This window comes from Sus scrofa, chromosome 15, assembly GCF_000003025.6.
Source record: "Sus scrofa isolate TJ Tabasco breed Duroc chromosome 15, Sscrofa11.1, whole genome shotgun sequence".
NCBI classification, from domain to species: Eukaryota; Metazoa; Chordata; class Mammalia; order Artiodactyla; family Suidae; genus Sus; species Sus scrofa.
The window spans coordinates 75,445,751-75,465,767 of NC_010457.5; the positions used below are offsets into that span (position 1 = coordinate 75,445,751).

At 39.3% G+C, this 20,017-nt stretch overlaps 1 protein-coding gene across 2 annotated transcripts in view; it reads right to left on the minus strand.

Annotated features, from left to right (window-relative positions):
- Nucleotides 1-20,017, minus strand: part of ABCB11 (ATP binding cassette subfamily B member 11) — an 84,797-nt gene that overhangs the window by 43,455 nt on the left and 21,325 nt on the right. For both annotated transcript variants that reach the window (XM_003133457.5, XM_013984240.2), the window contains exons 7-14: nucleotides 19,561-19,648; nucleotides 17,824-17,957; nucleotides 15,630-15,801; nucleotides 12,415-12,539; nucleotides 10,809-10,983; nucleotides 4,702-4,815; nucleotides 2,430-2,540; nucleotides 169-294 (exon numbers count right to left, since the gene is read on the minus strand). In XM_003133457.5, the coding sequence (XP_003133505.3) occupies nucleotides 169-294; nucleotides 2,430-2,540; nucleotides 4,702-4,815; nucleotides 10,809-10,983; nucleotides 12,415-12,539; nucleotides 15,630-15,801; nucleotides 17,824-17,957; nucleotides 19,561-19,648 (1,045 nt within the window). The remainder of the gene's footprint in view (nucleotides 1-168; nucleotides 295-2,429; nucleotides 2,541-4,701; nucleotides 4,816-10,808; nucleotides 10,984-12,414; nucleotides 12,540-15,629; nucleotides 15,802-17,823; nucleotides 17,958-19,560; nucleotides 19,649-20,017) is intronic.

The following is a 20,017-nucleotide window of genomic DNA, read 5'->3' on the forward strand; positions in this document are numbered from 1 at the left end:
CCACCATGGAGGGAATTAGTCCAGGTGACACGGTAAAAAATTGTTAGGTCAACCACACAGGTGTCAGAATGTTCTGAGTGCATGCTAGGGCTTTGTGTTTTGACCAGTACACCATCATTTGCAATCTCCTACCCCGAGGTATTAGGAAGTTTTCTGGAAGACACACACCATGCCTTCATTGGGGTCGTAGAATCTCTGAATGAGCTGCAGTGCTGTGCTTTTCCCAGCTCCACTGGATCCTACCATAGCTGTCATTTCCCCTGATTTAATGACCATGCTGAGGTTATCTAAAATCTGCAGGGAAAAGAAAAAAAACAATGTTCAGATTGTCAGCAATTAGGCTACAAGTTGGGATGCTGTGTGAGGACACGTGTGTGTACTTACTTATGCCTTCAAAGCAATATCCATTGAAATCCATCAATAACCAGAAAAATTAGTAACAGTGCCTAGCATGTGGTTTTAGCCTTTACCACATTACTTAATAATCAACTGATAGATGTAGGCAGGAAATAAAATGGTGTGTGGTAACACTGCTGAAATTAAAAAACATGCCAACTTTGAAAAGTATGTTCCAGAATCTAATGTAAAATATTTCTAACATGCCGGGATACCTCAAGGAGACTGTCGCAATTAGTTCAGAGAAGAAAGCCACTTAGCAGTAGAAGACTTTATTTAAACAAACTAGTGGTATTGGGAAAAGAAGATAAAACAGAAATGAAATAAATGTATTTCAATTCAACCAGTATTTGTTCAACAGTTATTATGAACTGGTTCTGAACTGATATCATAAAGGAAGTTTTTAGCTATCCATTCACAAATCTTTACTAAGTACTACCTCGTGATTTATACTTCACAGAGCATTTTTTCATATGTTATGATATTTAATGTCTCTATATGTAATGTATAACAGTAATCAAAATATACTTTTAAAATATTATCAGAATGTATGTGTACCTATTAAATATATATAATGTATATGTGTATGTATGTGTGTGCATATATATATATATATTTGTCTACATTATAGGTGTGCAGTATTAGAATTAAGTTGCATGGGATTGAGTTCTGTGGGGATAACAGAAACATTATTAAGGAAGGTGGCTAACTGGAGTTCCCATTATGGCTCAGAGGGGTAAAAACCCAACATGGCATCCATAGGGATGCAGATTTGATCCCTGGCCTCACTCAGTGGGTTAAGGATCCAGCAGTGTAGGTCACAGGTGAGGCTTGGATCCTGCATTGCTGTGGCCATGGAATAAGCCTCTTGCAACACTGGATCCTTAACCCACTGATCAAGGCCAGGGATTGAACCCACATCCTCATGGGTACTAGTTGGGTTCGTTACCACTAAGCCATAATGGGAACTTCTATATGTCAACTATATTTGAATTAAGAACTAATATACGGCACAAATGAAACTTTCCATGGAAAAGAAAATCATGGACATGGAGAACAGACTTGTGGTTGCCAAGGGGGAGGAGGAGGGAGTGGGATGGATTGGGAGTTTGGGGTTAATAAATGCAAACTATTGCCTTTGGAATGGATAAGCAATGAGATGCTGCTGTATTGCACTGGGAACTCTATGTAGTCACTTATGATGGGGCATGATAATGTGAGAAAAAAGAAAGTATACATGTGTATGTAACTGGGTCACCTTGCTGTGCAATAGAAAATTGACAGAACAGTGTAAACCAGCTACAATGGAAAAAATATAAATCACTATAAATAAATAAATAAATAAATAAAAAGGGTGGCTAGAGATACACTTAAAAATGAGGAATAAGTCTCCTTCCAAAGTCAATTCATTCAGGGAGAGTAGATCATAATTTTCCTGTAGAGTGAATAGCCTTTAAAGATCCTTGCTGAGTAGTATGTGTGGGAAAACTAAATTCTCTTCCCCATGGGCCCTGGAAAATCACCTACTTCAGGACACATGGGCATAACATCACAAAATTACCTTTCCTCCAAGGACTGGTCTAGTGATCCTTGCAAAGTTACAGATAGGAAGTTAAAACTTCCAGACAACTGTGTTCTCTTGCTACTTCATACCCTACCCACTCAGTGTCCCAACTTCTGCAGTCACCAAGGAGGTGGATGACCCCGCTGTCCTTCTTGATTGTTCTGATGGCCTTACAGTTTGTTTAGCTTATGCTCAGAGTGACAGGACCTGCCACTCATTTTAAAGAGCATCCCCCAGCTGACTTAACCTGAGTGTGCTGCCAGACTGTTCCCACCAGAGGGATTTGCACATTATTACTATCACAAGGAATGTGGTTTGTGGCCTGAGGAATGACAAGACACAAACATACCTCTGTGCCTCGTTCCTGGAAAATGAGTCAGGCTTTGGGAAAACAAGTCATTTATGGCCCTGAAAATGAATCATCAAGCAAGAAAATGCCATTGTTCCTGGGGAAAATATTGGCACTTACCTTCACTTCTGGTCTGGAAGGATAGTGGAAGGTCACATTGTGGAACTCGATTTCACCCTTAATTCGATCCAATTTGTAACCATCTTCTGACATGCAGTCAATGAGGGGTTTCTGGAGGGGAATATAAAAGGGATATAGCAATAGCATGTATTATATGCATTCACTGTCCATTTCAGTTTGAATTTATTCATAAAATAGAACAACAACCAGGTAAAACATTGCAGTGATATCCTAAATATAAGGTACTTCCACATTAAATGTCTTATTAATAATAATACTCACTACCATTTATTGAGAAATTAATATGAGATACTATATTACTATATGATAGTATTAATATATATTACATGTGTTCCATAAATTTATATATAACCAAACTTACATAAATAATTAATATAGTTAATTAGAATTTATATAAAATATAATGTTGATTAGCATATAATTGGCATACAACATTAAGCACATTAATTTAATTATTTACTATATATTCCTATGATAATTATTATGTAATAACAATATAATATATAGTATTTATCTGTAATGAATATATGAATATATAATGTATTACTATTATGATGAATTATTATAATATTGAGAAACCACAGAAGACAATGCACGTGGTGTTTTAATATGCTTTTTTCATTTACATAATCGTTACTGTGACCTAACTAGACAGGTGGACAACCACTTGTTCATTGAGGAATTAGAGGAGTCTCAAAGAGGCTAAGGTCCAATATCACCTGACATATGAGTATCTATTATAAATAATAATTGAAACTAACTGAATATCCTCAAATGGTGCTTCAAATATTACCAACTTTTGATTGATACGCTGAATTCCACCTCCGTGACTGTCAGTGTCAGCCTAATTTAGAACTTAAACATGATAGTTAGGAAATTGGATAAGAACAAGGGCCATTTCCTGCCACCAGAACACTCCAGGGTCAACTTCCTCCCTCTCCCACACTCGTGAGAGAAATTTATCATCATATCTCTATTTGGGGCTTCAGTGTCATCTACTTTCTTCTTCTTCGGTCTCTAGTAAGGATAATAAAAAAAAAAATTTTGTCCACACCCTCAGCATGCAAAAATTCCTGAGCCAGGGATTGGACCCACACCACAGCAGTGACAATGCCAGATCCTTATCCCATGGAGCCACCAGGGAACTCCAAGATAGTAAAATACTTTTTAAATGCCTTAATTTTTGGTAAAAGTTCCAGGGATCTCTTAGACTCTTAAATCTTTTAGCCTTATTGAGCATATAACAACCCTAAGAATGAGGTAGAATTTGGATAGCTCAACATGTCTGAGGGGTTTTCAACTTTAAACCCCCTATAAATGAACCCCCCCAAATATAAAATATCATGATAAGCAGTTTCCTCGGCAGGTTATAGTCTCATAAATACTTCTGATTTAAGGACCTACGAAGCACCTCTGGATTTCTAAGGCTTCTGACTCAGCCCAGGGCAATTTTTTTCAGAGGGGAAGAACAATACATTGTCACTTCTCTCTTCTGTTCTTGGATTTTGACATTTGTAGCTTGACCTCTGATGTGCTTCAATAAGTTAACCAGGAGAATCTAAGCCAGGATACCAGGGTCCTTTACAAGCTTGTGGAGATTTCTGTGTCATTTAGAAGTTAATCTAATCTTTTGAATTGGCCTTAAAGTCCTACATGATCCAGCCTCTTTCCATCCCTCCAGCCTTTGTCTTTCGCTCCCTCTGTTCAGTCACAGTGACTTTGTTTTAGCTCCGTGCACTCACCAAGCTCTTTTCCAATCTGGACTTCTCTTCCATGAATACCCTCCCTGCCCTTACCTCCCAGGCGTCACTCCTTCCCCAAGTCCCCCTCTGCGTAGCTCACTAACCTCCTTGGGTTCCCAGCTCAAATATGACCGCCTCAGAAATGATGTCGGTGCTGTCACTCAATCCAAAGGCTCTGCCCCCCACCCCAACCATTTTCACATTGACCTATTTTATTTCCTTCATTGTGCTTATCACTGTCTAATATTATGTTATCTTTGAATGTACCTACTTCTTTATTGTCTATTTCCCATATGATATGAGAACTGGGGGCTTATTTGTTTTATTTCACTCTTGGACTCCCAAGTCAGATGGAGTCTGACTCATGACAGCCATAAGTACTACTGACGTAAGGGCATTGCGATCATTCCTCATATATTTTTTTTAACATTGAGGATAGACTCCTCATGAGTTCATTCTTCTCCCCACTCCCAACCTGCTGGTGGCCTTTACTTTTGGCTTTTACATACCCGGTCTATTGTCTCAAAAATGCTGACGGCTGCTGCCCGCCCAGCAGCAAAGGCTTCCAAACAAGAAGACGCATTGCCAAGATTTAAAGCTCCTACTATGACACTGAGGAAAATCTGAAATAAAAAGAAATCAACATAGTTTTCATGTACTTTTATCAATTTGTAAATACCATTTCCTGTCATTTGGCTGTCCATGTCAACTCAGAGATTTCTCAGAAACATTATTCTGTGGAAATCTGAAAGCTAAATAGCCCTTTGGAAACACTTGACATAATTTTTGTTCGGCAATTTTTCTACTGCTATGATTTAAAAGACTACATTACTTTTGGTTGAACATCACTATTCTCCAAAGAAGAACATATTTTAGATGAGAAAGAGGTCTAAGCAAGGCAGATATAGACACTAAGTGGATTAGAGTAGTGACATGATAACTTGCTTCATTGTATAAATAGTCTTATAATAGTTTTCTGGTGAAAGAGTTGCTGAAACAATAGACGCTATAAGCTTGACTGTCCCAGAGATTGAAACATGCAATATAGGCTATGTTCCCACTACTAGAGTACTAGTTATTAGGATAACTGTTTTACTACTACTAGCAATAATAATAAGGTATGTCTCAAAATGTTTAACCTGTATTACTTCGCTTAATCCTCACGACAGAAGAGGAAACAGAGGTGTATGGAAGCTGCCTAGCTTACCTAGTGTCTTGTACGCATTAAGTGGTAGAGCAGTATTTCAACCCAGGCTCTTGGCTGACATTTTGTCCAGCTCCCAAGCTCATCTGTTCCTACCCAACAGCAATGTGTTTTTATCAGTACAGTTTATAAAGGAAGAGGCAAAAAGGCAAATCCTCACATGGCCTCTAGAAGGAGCACAAGACTCACCCTTTCAACTAAAGCAGGGGCATTAATCCTGTGACTCACATGGAGGATATTTCACTGGCCGCCAATTATTAAGGACTTATTTGCCATTGACTTCCATGTGAATGTAGTCTTTTTCATGTAATCAAATGATCATAGCCTGTTGTGGTTTCCACAAGCTGGATTCTTCCCACTGGTTATATCACATCAAGACAAAATACCCTGGAGTCCTTTTCCATTCTCTTTTCCCTCATAGCTGGACCATGGGGCTTCTCAGAGCCTGTCAGCCACCTCCTGCCTCTCCAGTAACCTCTCTATTCCACATATCAGGATGCTGTGGGCCAGCCCCCACTTGCCTGCTCCCTGAATTCCCTACTCTATGCACAGGGACAAACATTCTCTCTTCATCTATCCTTCTTGTTCCTTTGCCTTAATCATGGCAGGTACTTCCTTCAATGGGCAGATTACTTAATCTCTCAAACCCCAGCTTTGTTATTTGTAACACAGGGATTATAATTGCATATACCTCAAGGGATGGTTATGAGGATTAAATACGATAACATGTGTAAAGGGAATTAATCCAATGCCAGCCACATAATTAATAGTGATGATGACAATGACAGAAGTGAGACTCCAACCTTAGGAACTGATAAGATGAACAGACGGAACAGTACTTGTGTTCTAATATATGTTAAGACCACCTTCATCGGAAGTCTTCCTAAGTGAACAAAGGAAGCTTTCATAAGTCCTAGATCAGGGGTCGATAAACATTTCCCATAAAGTGCCAGTTAGTAAAAACTTCAGACTTTTCAGGTCATACGATCCGAAGTAATTATTCAATTCAATTCCTTGACTATGTAGTACAAAAGCAGTCATAGACAGTAGGAAAAAAAATGACTGTGGCTATGTTCCAATAAAACTTTATTTACAAAAATGGGCTACAGGTTAGATTTAACTTGCGGGCTATCATTTGCTGATCCCTGGTCTAGGTTCTAGACTAACTCTCCAGTGGCCTAAATTGAAGTTTGGAGTCAAATCCTTGATCAGCTTGGCTTTGCAAGCATTACCTCACGTGAACTTCAAGAGCGATGTCTCTTGGGGCTCTTAAGAGAAGAGTGAGTGACACAGACATAGGTACACACCTAATACTATCACAGTAGCTAACACACGTCCTGGTGGACCCTCATGTCTCACCCCAAGTATCACACTCCTTAGCCCTGTGGACAGAGGGTGGGAAGGAGGAGTGCCAAAGAGACATCTGGGGAACAAGTTATCTGTGGGTGTTCTGTGCTCTGTGCATAGAAAACAAACTTATGTTTACCAAAGGGGAAAGGGGAGGGGGAGGGATAAATTAGGAGCTTGGAGTTAACAGATACAAACTACCATATATAAAATAAAGAAATAACAAGGACCTACGATATGGCACCAGGGAGCCATATTCAACACCTTGTAATAACTTATAATGGAAAAGAATCTGCAAAAGAATACGTACACACCCCACAACTGAATCACTTTCCCATACACCTGAAACTAGCACAACATTGTAGATCAACTATACTTCAATTAATTGATTAATTAAATGGAATCTGTGTCTCCTTGAAAGAGATTCAGAAGCCAGAGAACAGTGATTAATGGGTTGGGCCCCAAGTCCCAGAAACCTGAGCTCAAATACTACTCTGTGCTACTTGGTACGTATTTCTCAACCTCATAGCTCTATTTCATTTGTAAGTGCTACCATAATGGTATCAATTACAGATGAAGCGTGAGTATGAGATGTGGAAATTATATCAAATACTTCATTCAGTGCTTGACTCTTTTTACATACTGAATAATGTTCCTCTCTATTACTACTGTTACTTTTTCGTTGTTGAATCCTAAAACTTAAGAGGGGCATGAAAGAACAGCCTTCTGCACCATTCAGTTCCCTTTCATCTTTTCTCCTAATCAGAGCAGAGCGTGTTTCTTTGTCCGTGTACAAGTGATACTAATTACAGTCATTTATGTGAACTACTTACCATTGATGCCCAATTACCGTGCAGCCAATAATGATTTTGTGCATCACAAAATGTGTTAGATTAACCTAATCATTAATTAGTTTAGTGGATTAAAAACACTCAATTCAGCTCATGCAAACTCAGCCTTTATAGTTTGCTGCTCAGAGCACAGCCAAAAAAGTGCTTGTAGGCACAAGAGAGAGGCAGGGAGAGAAAGAAACAGAAAAGGAATGCTTATCAATGATTATACTGTTAAAGAATTTCTCTCAGCTTCCCAAAGAAAAACTTTCTTGAGATACAAGTGGAGGCTTGCAAGAAGTAAGGGGCGAAGTTAATATTGGATGATTTAAATGTTAGAAATATGTAATATGCCATATCTGCATGTAGTAGGTACTCAGGAAATATCAGCTGAGAGAAGGAAGTATTTACAGCAAGTATAGGGTAGCCTGCAATCTAATGGGTAGGAAACTTGAAGTGGAGAACTTGTTAAATGAATTAAACAGGAGGCCATTAGACCAAGGTGGCTTTAATGTCTCACGTAAGCCACCAAAACCTAAGCCTGAAAGCCTCAAGGTTAAGAAATCAAAACCTAAGGACAACCTATCATGAACAGCCAATTAGGCTTTCCGAAATAAGGCAACTGCTTAAGCTATAGCCAATCAATTCCCTTGCTTTGCTTCTCTATAAAAGTCTTTACCCTGGCTCCTATTAATGGAGCCCGTCTAACCACTTGTGGTTTGGTACACCCAATTTGAATTATTTTTGCTCAGATGAACTCCTAAAAATTTTAATACACCTCAGTTTATCTTTTTTTTTTTTTTTTTTTGTCTTTTTGTCTTTTCTAGGGCCACTTCCCATGGCATATGGAGGTTCCCAGGCTAGGGGTCTAATCCGAGCTGTAGTCACCTGCTTACAACAGAGCCACAGCAATGTGGGATCCGAGCCACATCTGCAACCTACACCACAGCTCATGGCAACGCCGGATCCCTAACCCACTGAGCAAGGCCAGGGGTCAAACCCTCAACCTCATGGTTCCTAGTAGGATTCGTTAACCACTGTGCCGCTACGGGAACTCCAACCTCAGTTTATCTTTTAACAGAGCCACAAAATTCAATCTTTGCTAGAGAGTTACCAAGCAGTTTTTTAACTCAGTGGTTCCAACTGGAATTGTATATTTTTGGATTTCTGTTTTTTAATTTTTCCCTCTGAACTATTATTTGTGCACATTTCAGTCCTCTCCTTGCAGGGGAGGAATCAAAAAAAGGATGTCTTTCCTCAATTTATGTCTTTTAACAGAATGAGCAGATATAAGCTGCTGAGACTAAAAGTCTACTACTGGTATCTGTAGTTTGGTAAAGTTGAAAGTTCTTAAGAGTCATTAGATTAATAAAGACAAAGGACTTTATAGTCAGATTTTAGACCTGCAATACTTTCACTGGCTTTTCAAATGTGCAAAGCTATATTGAAGTTATGAAGAAAGTGGTTAAATTGCAATAATAGTAACACTTTCCATCTATCCTATCACTTTAAGGTTTACAAAACACTTAAACATGATTTATCACATTTAATTTTTTCAAAGTTCAAATGATTCCAACTGTTCATCTTGCAAAGAAGAACCAAATTTTTAAAATTATTTTTATTGTATTATCATGCTCTTAATGAAATAAAGTCAGTAGCTTAAAATGATTGTGGTCTGATTTCTTCTTCTTCTTCTTTTTTTTTTTTTTTTTTTTTTTTTTGCTTTTTAGGGCCTTCCCTGCAGCATATGGAGGTTCCCAGGCTAGGAGTCAAATCAGAGCTACAGTATCAGCTTACACCACAGCCACAACAACAAGGGATCCGAGCTGCATCTGTGACCTACACCACAGTTCACGGCAACACTGGATCCTTAACCCAGTGAGCAAGGCCAGGAATCAAACCCACATCCTCATGGATGCTACTCAGATTAATTTCTGCTGTGCTACAATGGGAACTCCAATTATGGTCTGACTTCTAATAATCATTTCTAATTTGCAACTGAAATTTCTATTCATCTTTCCCTAAAGATATATTCACATAAAAGCAATAGGTCTCAAAGTGTAGGCGTCTAACTAGCAAATCTCTGATATACAAGATTTTGATATTTTGCACTATTTAATTGGTATCTCTCTTGCCTAGAATCTGGAGCCAAAATATTTTATTTAAGAATTTTATGTGAGGACACTTCCAGGCTCTTTAAATGAATATACTTAATTGAATAATTAATGAATAGACCAAATGAAACATATATTCATGTTTTACCTCCCTGACCTCATGGCGCTTACTGTGTGAGGTGGGAAGGAATGGGCACAAATGTAAATAAATGCAAGTGTTCAGATTCGTTTGTGTGCTCTCAGTAAGCCATGCAAGAGAATAAAAGATTGGAGGAGCATGGAAGGCCTGACTGGGGACGTGCCATCCAGGTAGGAATTTGAACAATGACTGGAGTCCAGCTATAATGAGAGGGGCTGTAAGCTAAGGAGAGGTTTTTGGGATAGTGAGCAAGAGAAAGAGATTTCACTGACCTCAGTCACATCTGAGGCTGCTATTCCCTGTCAAGGTCCCTGTCCTCTGGAGCATGTAATACTATTTATCATTATGCAGTTATGTGATTATTTAGTTAGTGCTCACCTGCTCCACTAAACCGTAAATCCCATCGCATTTCTTTTGCTCACTACTGAATCCCCTGCACTTTGTTTGAATCTGGCATAAATAGATGCTCAACGATTAATTCTTGAAAGAACAACAGAAAGGATACTGATGATTAAAGGCATTAACTATGGCTATGGGACAAGTGAGAAATAAAATGTTTGTATTACTTGTCCAGACAAATATTAATGACTTGGTATTTTAGTAACTCATTATGGTTCACAAATACGTCCATTAGCACATATCTTGTGCTGTTTTTAAGCTCACCCACATTAGCTGTTAATTTTTGGCTGAGAGATCCCTGACTTTCCAGTTTCATGGCATAATATCTTTTGGACTCAGGCAGAAGAACATTGTTTTACAGCTATAAAATCTTTGATCAGAAAGCATTAAATCATGAGTCTCATCAACTCAAACATTCAGCATCCCTTTACTATACAAGGCACAAATATTGTTTCTTTCTACAGATGGACTCCATCAAATCTCTGAGGCTTTCCTCCTTCAGACCCTCAAGGAATAAGCAAAACGCCTTCATTGTGACCTTTTCTGAGACACTAGCAGGAAATGGTCATCGAGATCGAAGTACCTGGACAAGGGTTCCTGCTGTGTATTCTCCATCATCCAGGACGAGTTTGGAGCCATACCAGAAGGCCAGCGCGTAACACAAAAAGATGAGACACCACATGAATCCAGTAAAGGATCCCATCACTATCCCTTTTCTAATTCCCCAAAGCTGGGCAAACACAAGATTTTTCTCATACCTGTAAAGCGAAAACATTTGGGTCTATTTCAGCAATCGCAGCAGCAGCAGCAGCTAACATTAGCATGTTTAACACACCACAACACAGTCATTTTACTCAATGATTACAAAATCACCCCAAACGCAGAGCAGTGTTAGGGAAAGAGAACAACAATATCTTACTTATGTCTTACTTAGAACGTATTTCAACCTGGCAATGAAACATGTTGAAAGGATAACGCCTGTCAAAGCTTCATAGTCAATTACCCCTTGGATGAGTATGGTAGGGTAAGCCGAAAGTGGTAAGGTGGTAGGGTAAGCCCCAAGAGAAAAGAATTTTCAACACAAATGTTTGGACATGAGAGACCTAGTACTATTTGTACTTGAATTGTTTTATTAAGTCACATGATATGAAAGATATTATCTATGCTATTGAAAATGTTTATAAGAAATAAAGTAACCACAAGCAAACGAGGCAAAAGAAAAAAATGGAAAAGAGGATAATTAGAGATTGTAATTTGTATTCTCTTTTTCATTTGATGAATTTGACAGCAATTGAGAATGTGGTCGTACTAGATCTATAACGCATGAAGCAAGAGTTTAAAAGTTGGTGGCTATTTTATAAAATCAGTTCTTAGTACCTGATAAACACTCAATATATACTAGATAAATGGAAAAATAAAATCAAAACTTTTACAACTGTGTTGTTCTGGTCATTTAGGTTTTGATTTTCATTAACAGTTAATCTCCTTGGGAGTTCCTGTGGTGACGCAGTGGAAACTAATCCGACTAGGATCCATGAGATTGCAGGTTGGATCCATGGCCTTGCAAAGTGGGTTAAGGATCCAGCGTTGCTGTGAGCTATGGCGTAGGTCACAGACACGGCTTGGATCTAGCTCTGCTGTGGCTGTGGTGTAGGCCAGCAGCTGTAGCTCCCTAGCCTGGGAACCTCCATATGCCCCAAGTGAGGCACTGAAAAGCCAAAAAAAAACAAAAAAACAGTTAATCTTCCAGACTGATGGTCTATAATACATCTGCGCTAAATTTTATTTGATGAAAAAGTGCATATTATACAGTAGTTGAATAAAATACATTGAATTAAAAAGTATTAAATCAAAATGTGTGGAATTATGATCATGTAGGCATTTTAGATCATGTAGGCTTTTCCTTAAGGTAGAAGGCAGTGTTTTAGACTGGCATGAAGTGAGTTTGAAATAAATATCCAGCCAAGGGTAGCTTCCTAAAAACCACCAACTGCATCATCACTAAAGGCTTGGGAGTCCTTTGTAAGTGCTGACAATCTAATTCCTTTGCCTAACTACCTCATGAACAAAAGCTCCCTCAGGGCACCAGAGGCCAAGGTGAATCTACCACTTTGTACAAAATGGGGAAATTCAAGGTGTATGCCAATCAATGAAATTCAGGAAAGTGGCACCTATTTCAATTAACTAACCTCTCAACCTCTTTTTTCTCACCGCCGAAAGCAGCCACTGTTCGAATAGATGAAATGACTTCATCAGCCACCGACCCTGCTTTGGCGTAGGCCTTCAATTCATAGTCGGTAAACCTGGACACACTCTAAAATCCAAAAGAAGAAAAGGAAATGTGAAAACAAGGTAATTAGGTAAGTCACCCTGTCACTCAGTGATTCATTTAGCAGATTATACTTGTGGCATGGTTTAATGAAAGATTAGATTCCCACGGGAACAGTGTTTACCGAGGAAAGAATTTGGCCCAAGTTTGATCCATGTTAAGCCTCATCCATGGGTGTTTAGTTGTTGACATGATACATCCTTTTTTTTTTTTTTCTTTTTCTTTTGGGTGGGGCCGCACCCACGGCATATGGAAGTTCCCAGGCTAGGGATCAAATCGGAGATGCAGCTGTCGGCCTATGCCACAGCCACAGCAACTCGGCATCTGTACCGAGTCAATGACATACACACCACAGCTCGAGGCAACGCCAGATCCATAACCCACTGAGCGAGTCCAGGGATCGAACCCATATCCTCATGGATACTAGTCAGGTTTGTAACCCACTGAGCCACAGTGGAACTCTGGGCGTTTCAGTTTTTACCATAATCCTCTACTAATTTGGGTGGGGTGGGGGTTGTTTGTGCAGCAGCTTGATGTGGGATCTTGGTTCCCAGACCAGGAACTGAACCTGGTCACAGCAGTGAAAGCACCAAGTCCTAACCACTAGACCACCAGGGAATTCTCTAATTTATCTCTGAAATATATATTGGTAGCATAGTAATAAGAAAATTAAATAGTTGCAAATGTTATCAGTTTTTAATCATAATGGCACATTAAAGAATCTCTAGATACCTCAATTAAACTAATATAGGAACTTAAAAGATGTATATTGGGAGATATCTGACAGCAGCTCATGTTCCTCTTCCTAAGTATAAAACTCAGACAAAAGCGTATAAAACCCACAGTCACCTTGAACATCATGTATTGATTGCCCCCTACACTTTTTTTTTGTCTTTTTTTTGAATTGAGCCTGGTGAAATGGCTTTTATCATTTTATAAAAACATGCACAGACCTGAATTCAAAAAGAAACCAGTGCAGAACCATGACATTTCAAACTGGTGACACATTCACAAGAAATTGAAATAAGGGCACTCAGACCACAAGAGAAACTGTGCTTTGAGCCTATTTGAAACCAAGTTAACCAGCTACGTTGTTAGTCTCCAACATGTTAAAACATGGCATATGATCCATTTGAGTGTGAATATTAACATATCATGGGTTTGAAGACAGAGATTAACTGTATTTGAAAGGGAAAAAAAAAAAAGTTGAATCAAATGTTTGGAGAATTCCCAATGATCCTCTGTGGAAGTTGAGGCTTTCCCAGCATGTAAGCTAGAAAGCATTTGGTAGGAAAGACTGTTATAAAGCTTGCATGATTTGATGGATTGGGAAAAAAAAAAAAAAGCTAATATCTCTTTAACAATTAATACTGTGCCAGCTACTGTGCTAAGTGTATAACACGGATCATGCCTTGAGTCATCACAATGACTTAAGGAGGAATTAACCTTATTTTAAAGATGAGGAAACTGAAGTTTTGACAGGTTAAACATATCTTTCTTGGTAGAGAGAGGTGGTGACCTAGTTAAGTGGAATAAGCTCTTTGCTATTGTTCTATTACCTGGGAAAAATCTGAGTAATATAGCCAGTGGAGTGTAGAGACTATTTTGTTAGAAACTATGGTCATGGAGATTAGTACCTGTTGCTCAAGGGTGTAAGTGTGTGTGGCTTTTCACTTAAATTCTTTTCTCATTTACAGCAAAGTATTAGTGTGTCTGATCCCAAGACCTGTTATCTAACGTGGCTGATCTAAAAGTAAGATAGAATAATTTCTCAATCCCTGGGAGTGTTTTTTAAACTGGGATGACCCCAAATTCCTACTCCTACACTTTTTCTTGGCCTGCGTAGGGAATGGAAACTATGACTGGGATTCTTCTCTGAAAGGGTCAAATAACCCTATCTCTGAAACTGATCAGGTAGAGGAGAGAATACAGTGGGATTGCAGAAACCTCTGTCACGTGCTTGTTATTGGTCTGGGTATATGCATTGGGCCTTTCTGAGGGGACCATCTGTGCTTGGGGGACCATGGGAAGCTACAGGCATCCTAGACAGGGGTGGGGTTTTGAACTTCTTGGACTTAATCCTGTTATGCCACTCATTGGCTGTGCAAGTCTCAGGCAAGTCACTTTACCTCTGTGAGCCTCTGTCTTATATGTAAAATGGCATGAATACTTTATAAGATTGTGTAAATATTAGGGATAATGTATATGAAGCGCCTAATAGTGCCTACATGTGTGTTTGTTTCAGGTCTACAGCATATATTTGTTTCAGGTCTACAGCATATATACAGGTAGATGCTATATACCTGAAACAAACACAACATTATAAATCAAATATACTTCAATTTAAAAAAATATATAGTTGTGGAGTTCCCGTCGTGGCGCAGTGGTTAATGAATCCGACTAGGAACCATGAGGTTGCAGGTTTGATCCCTGGCCTTGCTCAGTGGGTTAAGGATCCGATGTTGCCGTGAGCTGTGGTGTAAGTTGAAGATGCGACTCGGATCCCACTTTGCCGTGGCTCTGGCATAGGATGGCAGCTGCAGCTCCGACTGGACCCCTAGCCTGGGAACCTCCATGTGCTGCGGGAGCGGCCGTGGAAAAGGCAAAAAAGACAAAAATAAAAAATAAAAAAATAAATTTAAAAATGTAGTTGTTAATTTATTAATACAATATTTATGGCTTTAAAATATCATTAACTTCTAATCTCTGGCATGTATTTTGATACTGAGTATAATGAAACAAAATATATCAAAATAGTGATAATGATGTTCATTAAACATATTTAGGAGAAGGAAATCAAGCTTCACATTTTTTTCTTTGTAGGGCCAGTCTACACCACAGCCACAGCAATGCAGGATCCAAGCCGCATCTGTGACCTACACCACAGCTCACGGCAATGCCGCAATGCCGGATCCTTAACTCACTTAGTGAGGCCAGAAATTAAACCCGCATCCTCATGGATATTAGTCAGGTTCTTAACCCACCAAGCCACAACAGGAACTTGAAGCTTCACATTTTGGACTGTTTCTTAGTACCAATGTCTTCCCATGGAGAGAGGTGAGAAGACATTCTTACCAGACCAATGATGGCTGCTCCAATCCCAATGAGAGGGCTGACAGAGATAATAACCAAGGTCAGTTTCCAACCCTGATAAAATCCCAGCAGGAACCCACAGATGCTCGTGGTCAGGCGCTGAATGAAAATAGCCATTTGGTCAGCAATGGCATCATTGACTTTGTTGATATCACTAGAAACAAGAAAGGCTTTGATCAGTAAAACTGAATTTGGTCATTTCAACTATCTTGTTGAGAAAGAGCAATCTTTCCTTTCTAAGCACTCCCATTTCTGTAGCCCATTGCCCTAGGGAAACCTAACAGCTTCTCACATCTTGGGAACTTTGCTGCAGCTTAGGAGGTCATCAAGCCTCTCCCCTCACAGTGAAGGGAGTGTATCCTTAATCCAGTTTTCCCAACTGGTGTTCATTCACTATTGGCAAAAGCTTTTGGAAACCATCTTATTTGTCTCTTTCTTTCTTAAAGCTAATATCTTTGTCTGTCCTGAAGACATCTTTCCTCGATACTTGCTAAGTCTGTTCAGCCTCAAGTTTCCACTCACATACCGCCTATTTCATGAAAAGTTATATAATCCCCCAGGAAGAATACCCTCTCCATAGCAATGTAATTAATCTGAATACACATGTTGGCATGTGTATGTAATGATTGCTTTCTGCTTATAGGCAATATAGAATAGTGGCTAATAGCACAGACTCTGGAGCCAGACTTTGGATTGAACATCAGCTCTTCTTGGGCAAGTTACTTAACCTTTCTGTACCTCAGTTTCCTTATCTGTAAAATGGAATTAATGACAAAACCTACCACAATAGGTAGCAATGAGGATTAATTAATATATGTAAAGTATGTAGAATAGTGCCAAGCATATAGTAAGCTATCAAGATATATCAGCTCTAAGTATTTGCTTGAAACTTTTATCACTCCTACCAGGCTGTAATTTCTGTGGGATCAGGAGTTCTGTGGTTTGTCTTTATGCCTTGCATAAGGTAAGTGCTCCAGAGGGCTGGTTGACTATAATTACATTAAATTCATATTCCTGTGAACGTTTACATTAATTTCTTGTCCAAATGGAGCAAACAGGACTGATGACTCGATAGCAAAAAAGGTCCCAAGACATTGCACAGAGATTAGACAATAGTATTCCAGCAAGGTTAAGTATCTCTTCAAAGTCACAATAAGTAAAGGACAAAATGAGAGCTGGAATCTAGGGGCCCCAACATTCAGTCTGCTTTTATTTTCACTACCCTGCTCACTAACTGTCTTTCAAAGGACCTGAAAGTTCAATTCAACAAGGTTCAACAGTTCTAATTATTCAGGAATCATTCAGAAATTATGGGGGGTGGAAGGTGCTATTAATGACCCAAACTAGTATTTGGGTGTAAACTGGATTTGAATCAGTTTTATAGTTTGAATCTTTCTCAAACTATTTTGGATCTGTGTGTTTGTTTTTGTTTTTATGTGTGGAAACTGCCTCAACAGACAAAGCAAGATAATTCATTCTACTGGTACTGTTGTCCTTAAAGGTACATAGATTATGACATCCCCCAATTTCTCCTCTTGAGGCCAAATAACCCTACTTCTTTTAAACTCCCTTCTACAAAAAAATAAAAAATAAAAAAAATAAACTCCCTTCTACAATACTTCATTTCTACTTTTTTTTTTTTTTGGCTTTTTTGCTTTTTAGGGCCGAACCCGTGGCATATGGAGGTTCCTAGGCTAGAGGTCCAATCGGAGCTACAGCTGCCCGCCTATACCACAGCCACAGCAATGCAGGATCCGAACTACACCACAGCTCACGGCAATGCCGGATCCTTAACCCACTTAACGAGGCCAGGATCAAACCTGCATTCTCATGGATACTAGTCAGATTCATTTCTTCTGTGCCACAAGGGCAACTCCCATTTCTAATATTTTAATCCAGAGGCTATAAAACAGATTGTGGTATCTATAGAAACACAGGGGGGAGGGTATCCTTCCTGGGGGATTATATAACTTTTCATTGGCTTTCCATTTGTAATGGTCAGATTTGATAAAGCATTACCAATGAAAAAGTCATGTGACCTATAAAAGCCCAGCTTAAGAGACAAAATGCATCAAAAATAACTGAAAATGTGTTTCCAGTTTTTATGTAATTCAGAAACAAAAATCTCATTAGTGAAAAACCACACAGCCATTAAAACATCCTACCAGCCACTTACTCAGAAAATCTTGTATTCAGCTCTCCCACTGAATGGCAGTCAAACCATCCTATTTCCATTCTCATTATTCTCCTAAAGTAAAACTTTCTCATTTTCTGTATCTGTCGAGCTGCAGCAATTACCCAGAAACATATCTGGAAATGGAGCAAGGAATGTTTAGTATTGCGATAAAAATATCATTAATTCCTTCTCTTTTCAGAAGAACAGCTGAGAAAAGGAGGAAAGTAATTCACAAAATGCTTCTTCTTGGGAACTAAGATGTGAGCTCTGACATCTGGGGCCAAAAGCGGAGTCCAGTGAAACCACTGTGACCAGGGAAACAAGAGACATGGGTTTGAAAAGAGTTTGGCTACTTTGAGAGTTAACCTTATTGAGCTTCACTTTCCTCACATGTAGAATAAGACTCATCACACCAAAAACAAATTACTGCTTTTAAATCACTATTTTTGCATGTCACTTCTGAGTGAATTTTTCCCCTCTGAGACTTGCTGATCAGCATTTGTGCATAGTTTTCAGTTTTTGGACAATGATTTTCAGAGGAAGTAAGACAAAAATTATGATATAAGGGAGTTCCCTGGTGGCCTAGCGGTGAAGGGATCCTGCATTGTCCCTGTGGTGGCACAGGTTTGATCCCTGGCCCAGGAACTTTTGTGTGCTTCAGTTGAGCAAATAATAATAATAATAATAATAATAATAAATAAATATATATATATATATATGACATAAGCAGGGAATCTTGCTGATAGTTTCCCCTAAGCAAGCAAAATAAGCCTGTCATCAAAACCCCAGTGCCAGAATGGAAAAAAAGTGACTTGTGCCTTTTTATAATGAATGCTAACTTCCTGGAATTCCTAAATGAATGGCAAGTAGGACGGAGTCATTATTTTTCCTACATGAGAAGGCAAAAGATGAAGAATTCCTTTATAAGAACAAGGAATCTTCTTCCTTAATAAGGGCTAAACAACTCCAAGCCCTCCTATAGCTTAAATCCAGAATATGGATTCAGTTTATAGAATTGGGGGTAGAAAGCAGTTTGGCGTGAGTTTAGCAATGACAAAGAAAAAGAAAGTCAAGTTAGCTTCCCTCCAACTCCCCACATCCATCCTTTCCCAAGGTACACACTCTCCCTTTACAAACACAACTATGACTCTCTATTTCTGAGTTTATAAGAGAGGATGAAGCAGGAAGGGCAGGGGAGGATGAGACATTGAAATTAAAGGTCTGGGAGTTCCCGCTGTGGCTCAGCGGAAACAAATCTGACTAGGAACCATGAGGTGGCGGGTTCAATCCCTGGCCTCGCTCATCGGGTTAAGGATCTGGCATTGCTGTGAGCTGTGGTGTAGATCGCAGACGTGGCTCGGATCCCGAGTTGCTGTGTGGCTCTGGCATAGGCCGGCGGCTACAGCTCCAATTCGACCTCTAGCCTGGGAACCTCCATGTGCTGCGGGTGTGGCCCTAAAAAGGACAAAAGACCAAAAAAAGAAAAAAAAAAAAAAAGAAAGAAAAAAAGAAATTAAAGATCTGTTTTCCATCTATCTAGACCAGTGCTTTATCCTCCTTGCCAACTACAAGTCAGAATCCTCCCATTCTCTGTGGCGTGCCCACCCCCCACACCCAAAACAAAACTGTAGTCCTTGGGGCCTCTGAATAACTTTGAGTTAAAGAACACACTTTGTATTTCACTGTAATATCTTTGAACCCAAATGTTGAACCAAGTAAAATGAAGACATCACTAACTTGAATATATCCTGTGATAAGCACCGCGACAGCAATTCCAGCGTAGTAACTGGCGAATTTGATCATTTCGCTTTCAATGTCCAGCAACCTTCAAAAGGGGGAGGGGGGGAAGTTAAGATTCACAGGTAGGATCAAGCTACCAAAGATTCCATTTGTGCGTATAGAGGAATTTAAAATATACATATTATATATTTCTGTTAACTATGGATAAGGCATTTTATCTACATAGAATTATAGTCACTCCAACCACATCCCCAGGTAAACCTCACTGGTACCAATTGTAGCAAAGACGCCGACCTCCTTCATTTTTATAGGCAGAGAGGCAAGGGTTGTGCAGTAGTTAAGGGGCAATTGTTGGAAGTGAGGGGACCCTAGACGGCAGGCAGCCCAGTACTCTGTCCACTGAGGCCCCTTTCACCCATGCTCATTATGCAGTGATAGTGCAATCACAGCTAGA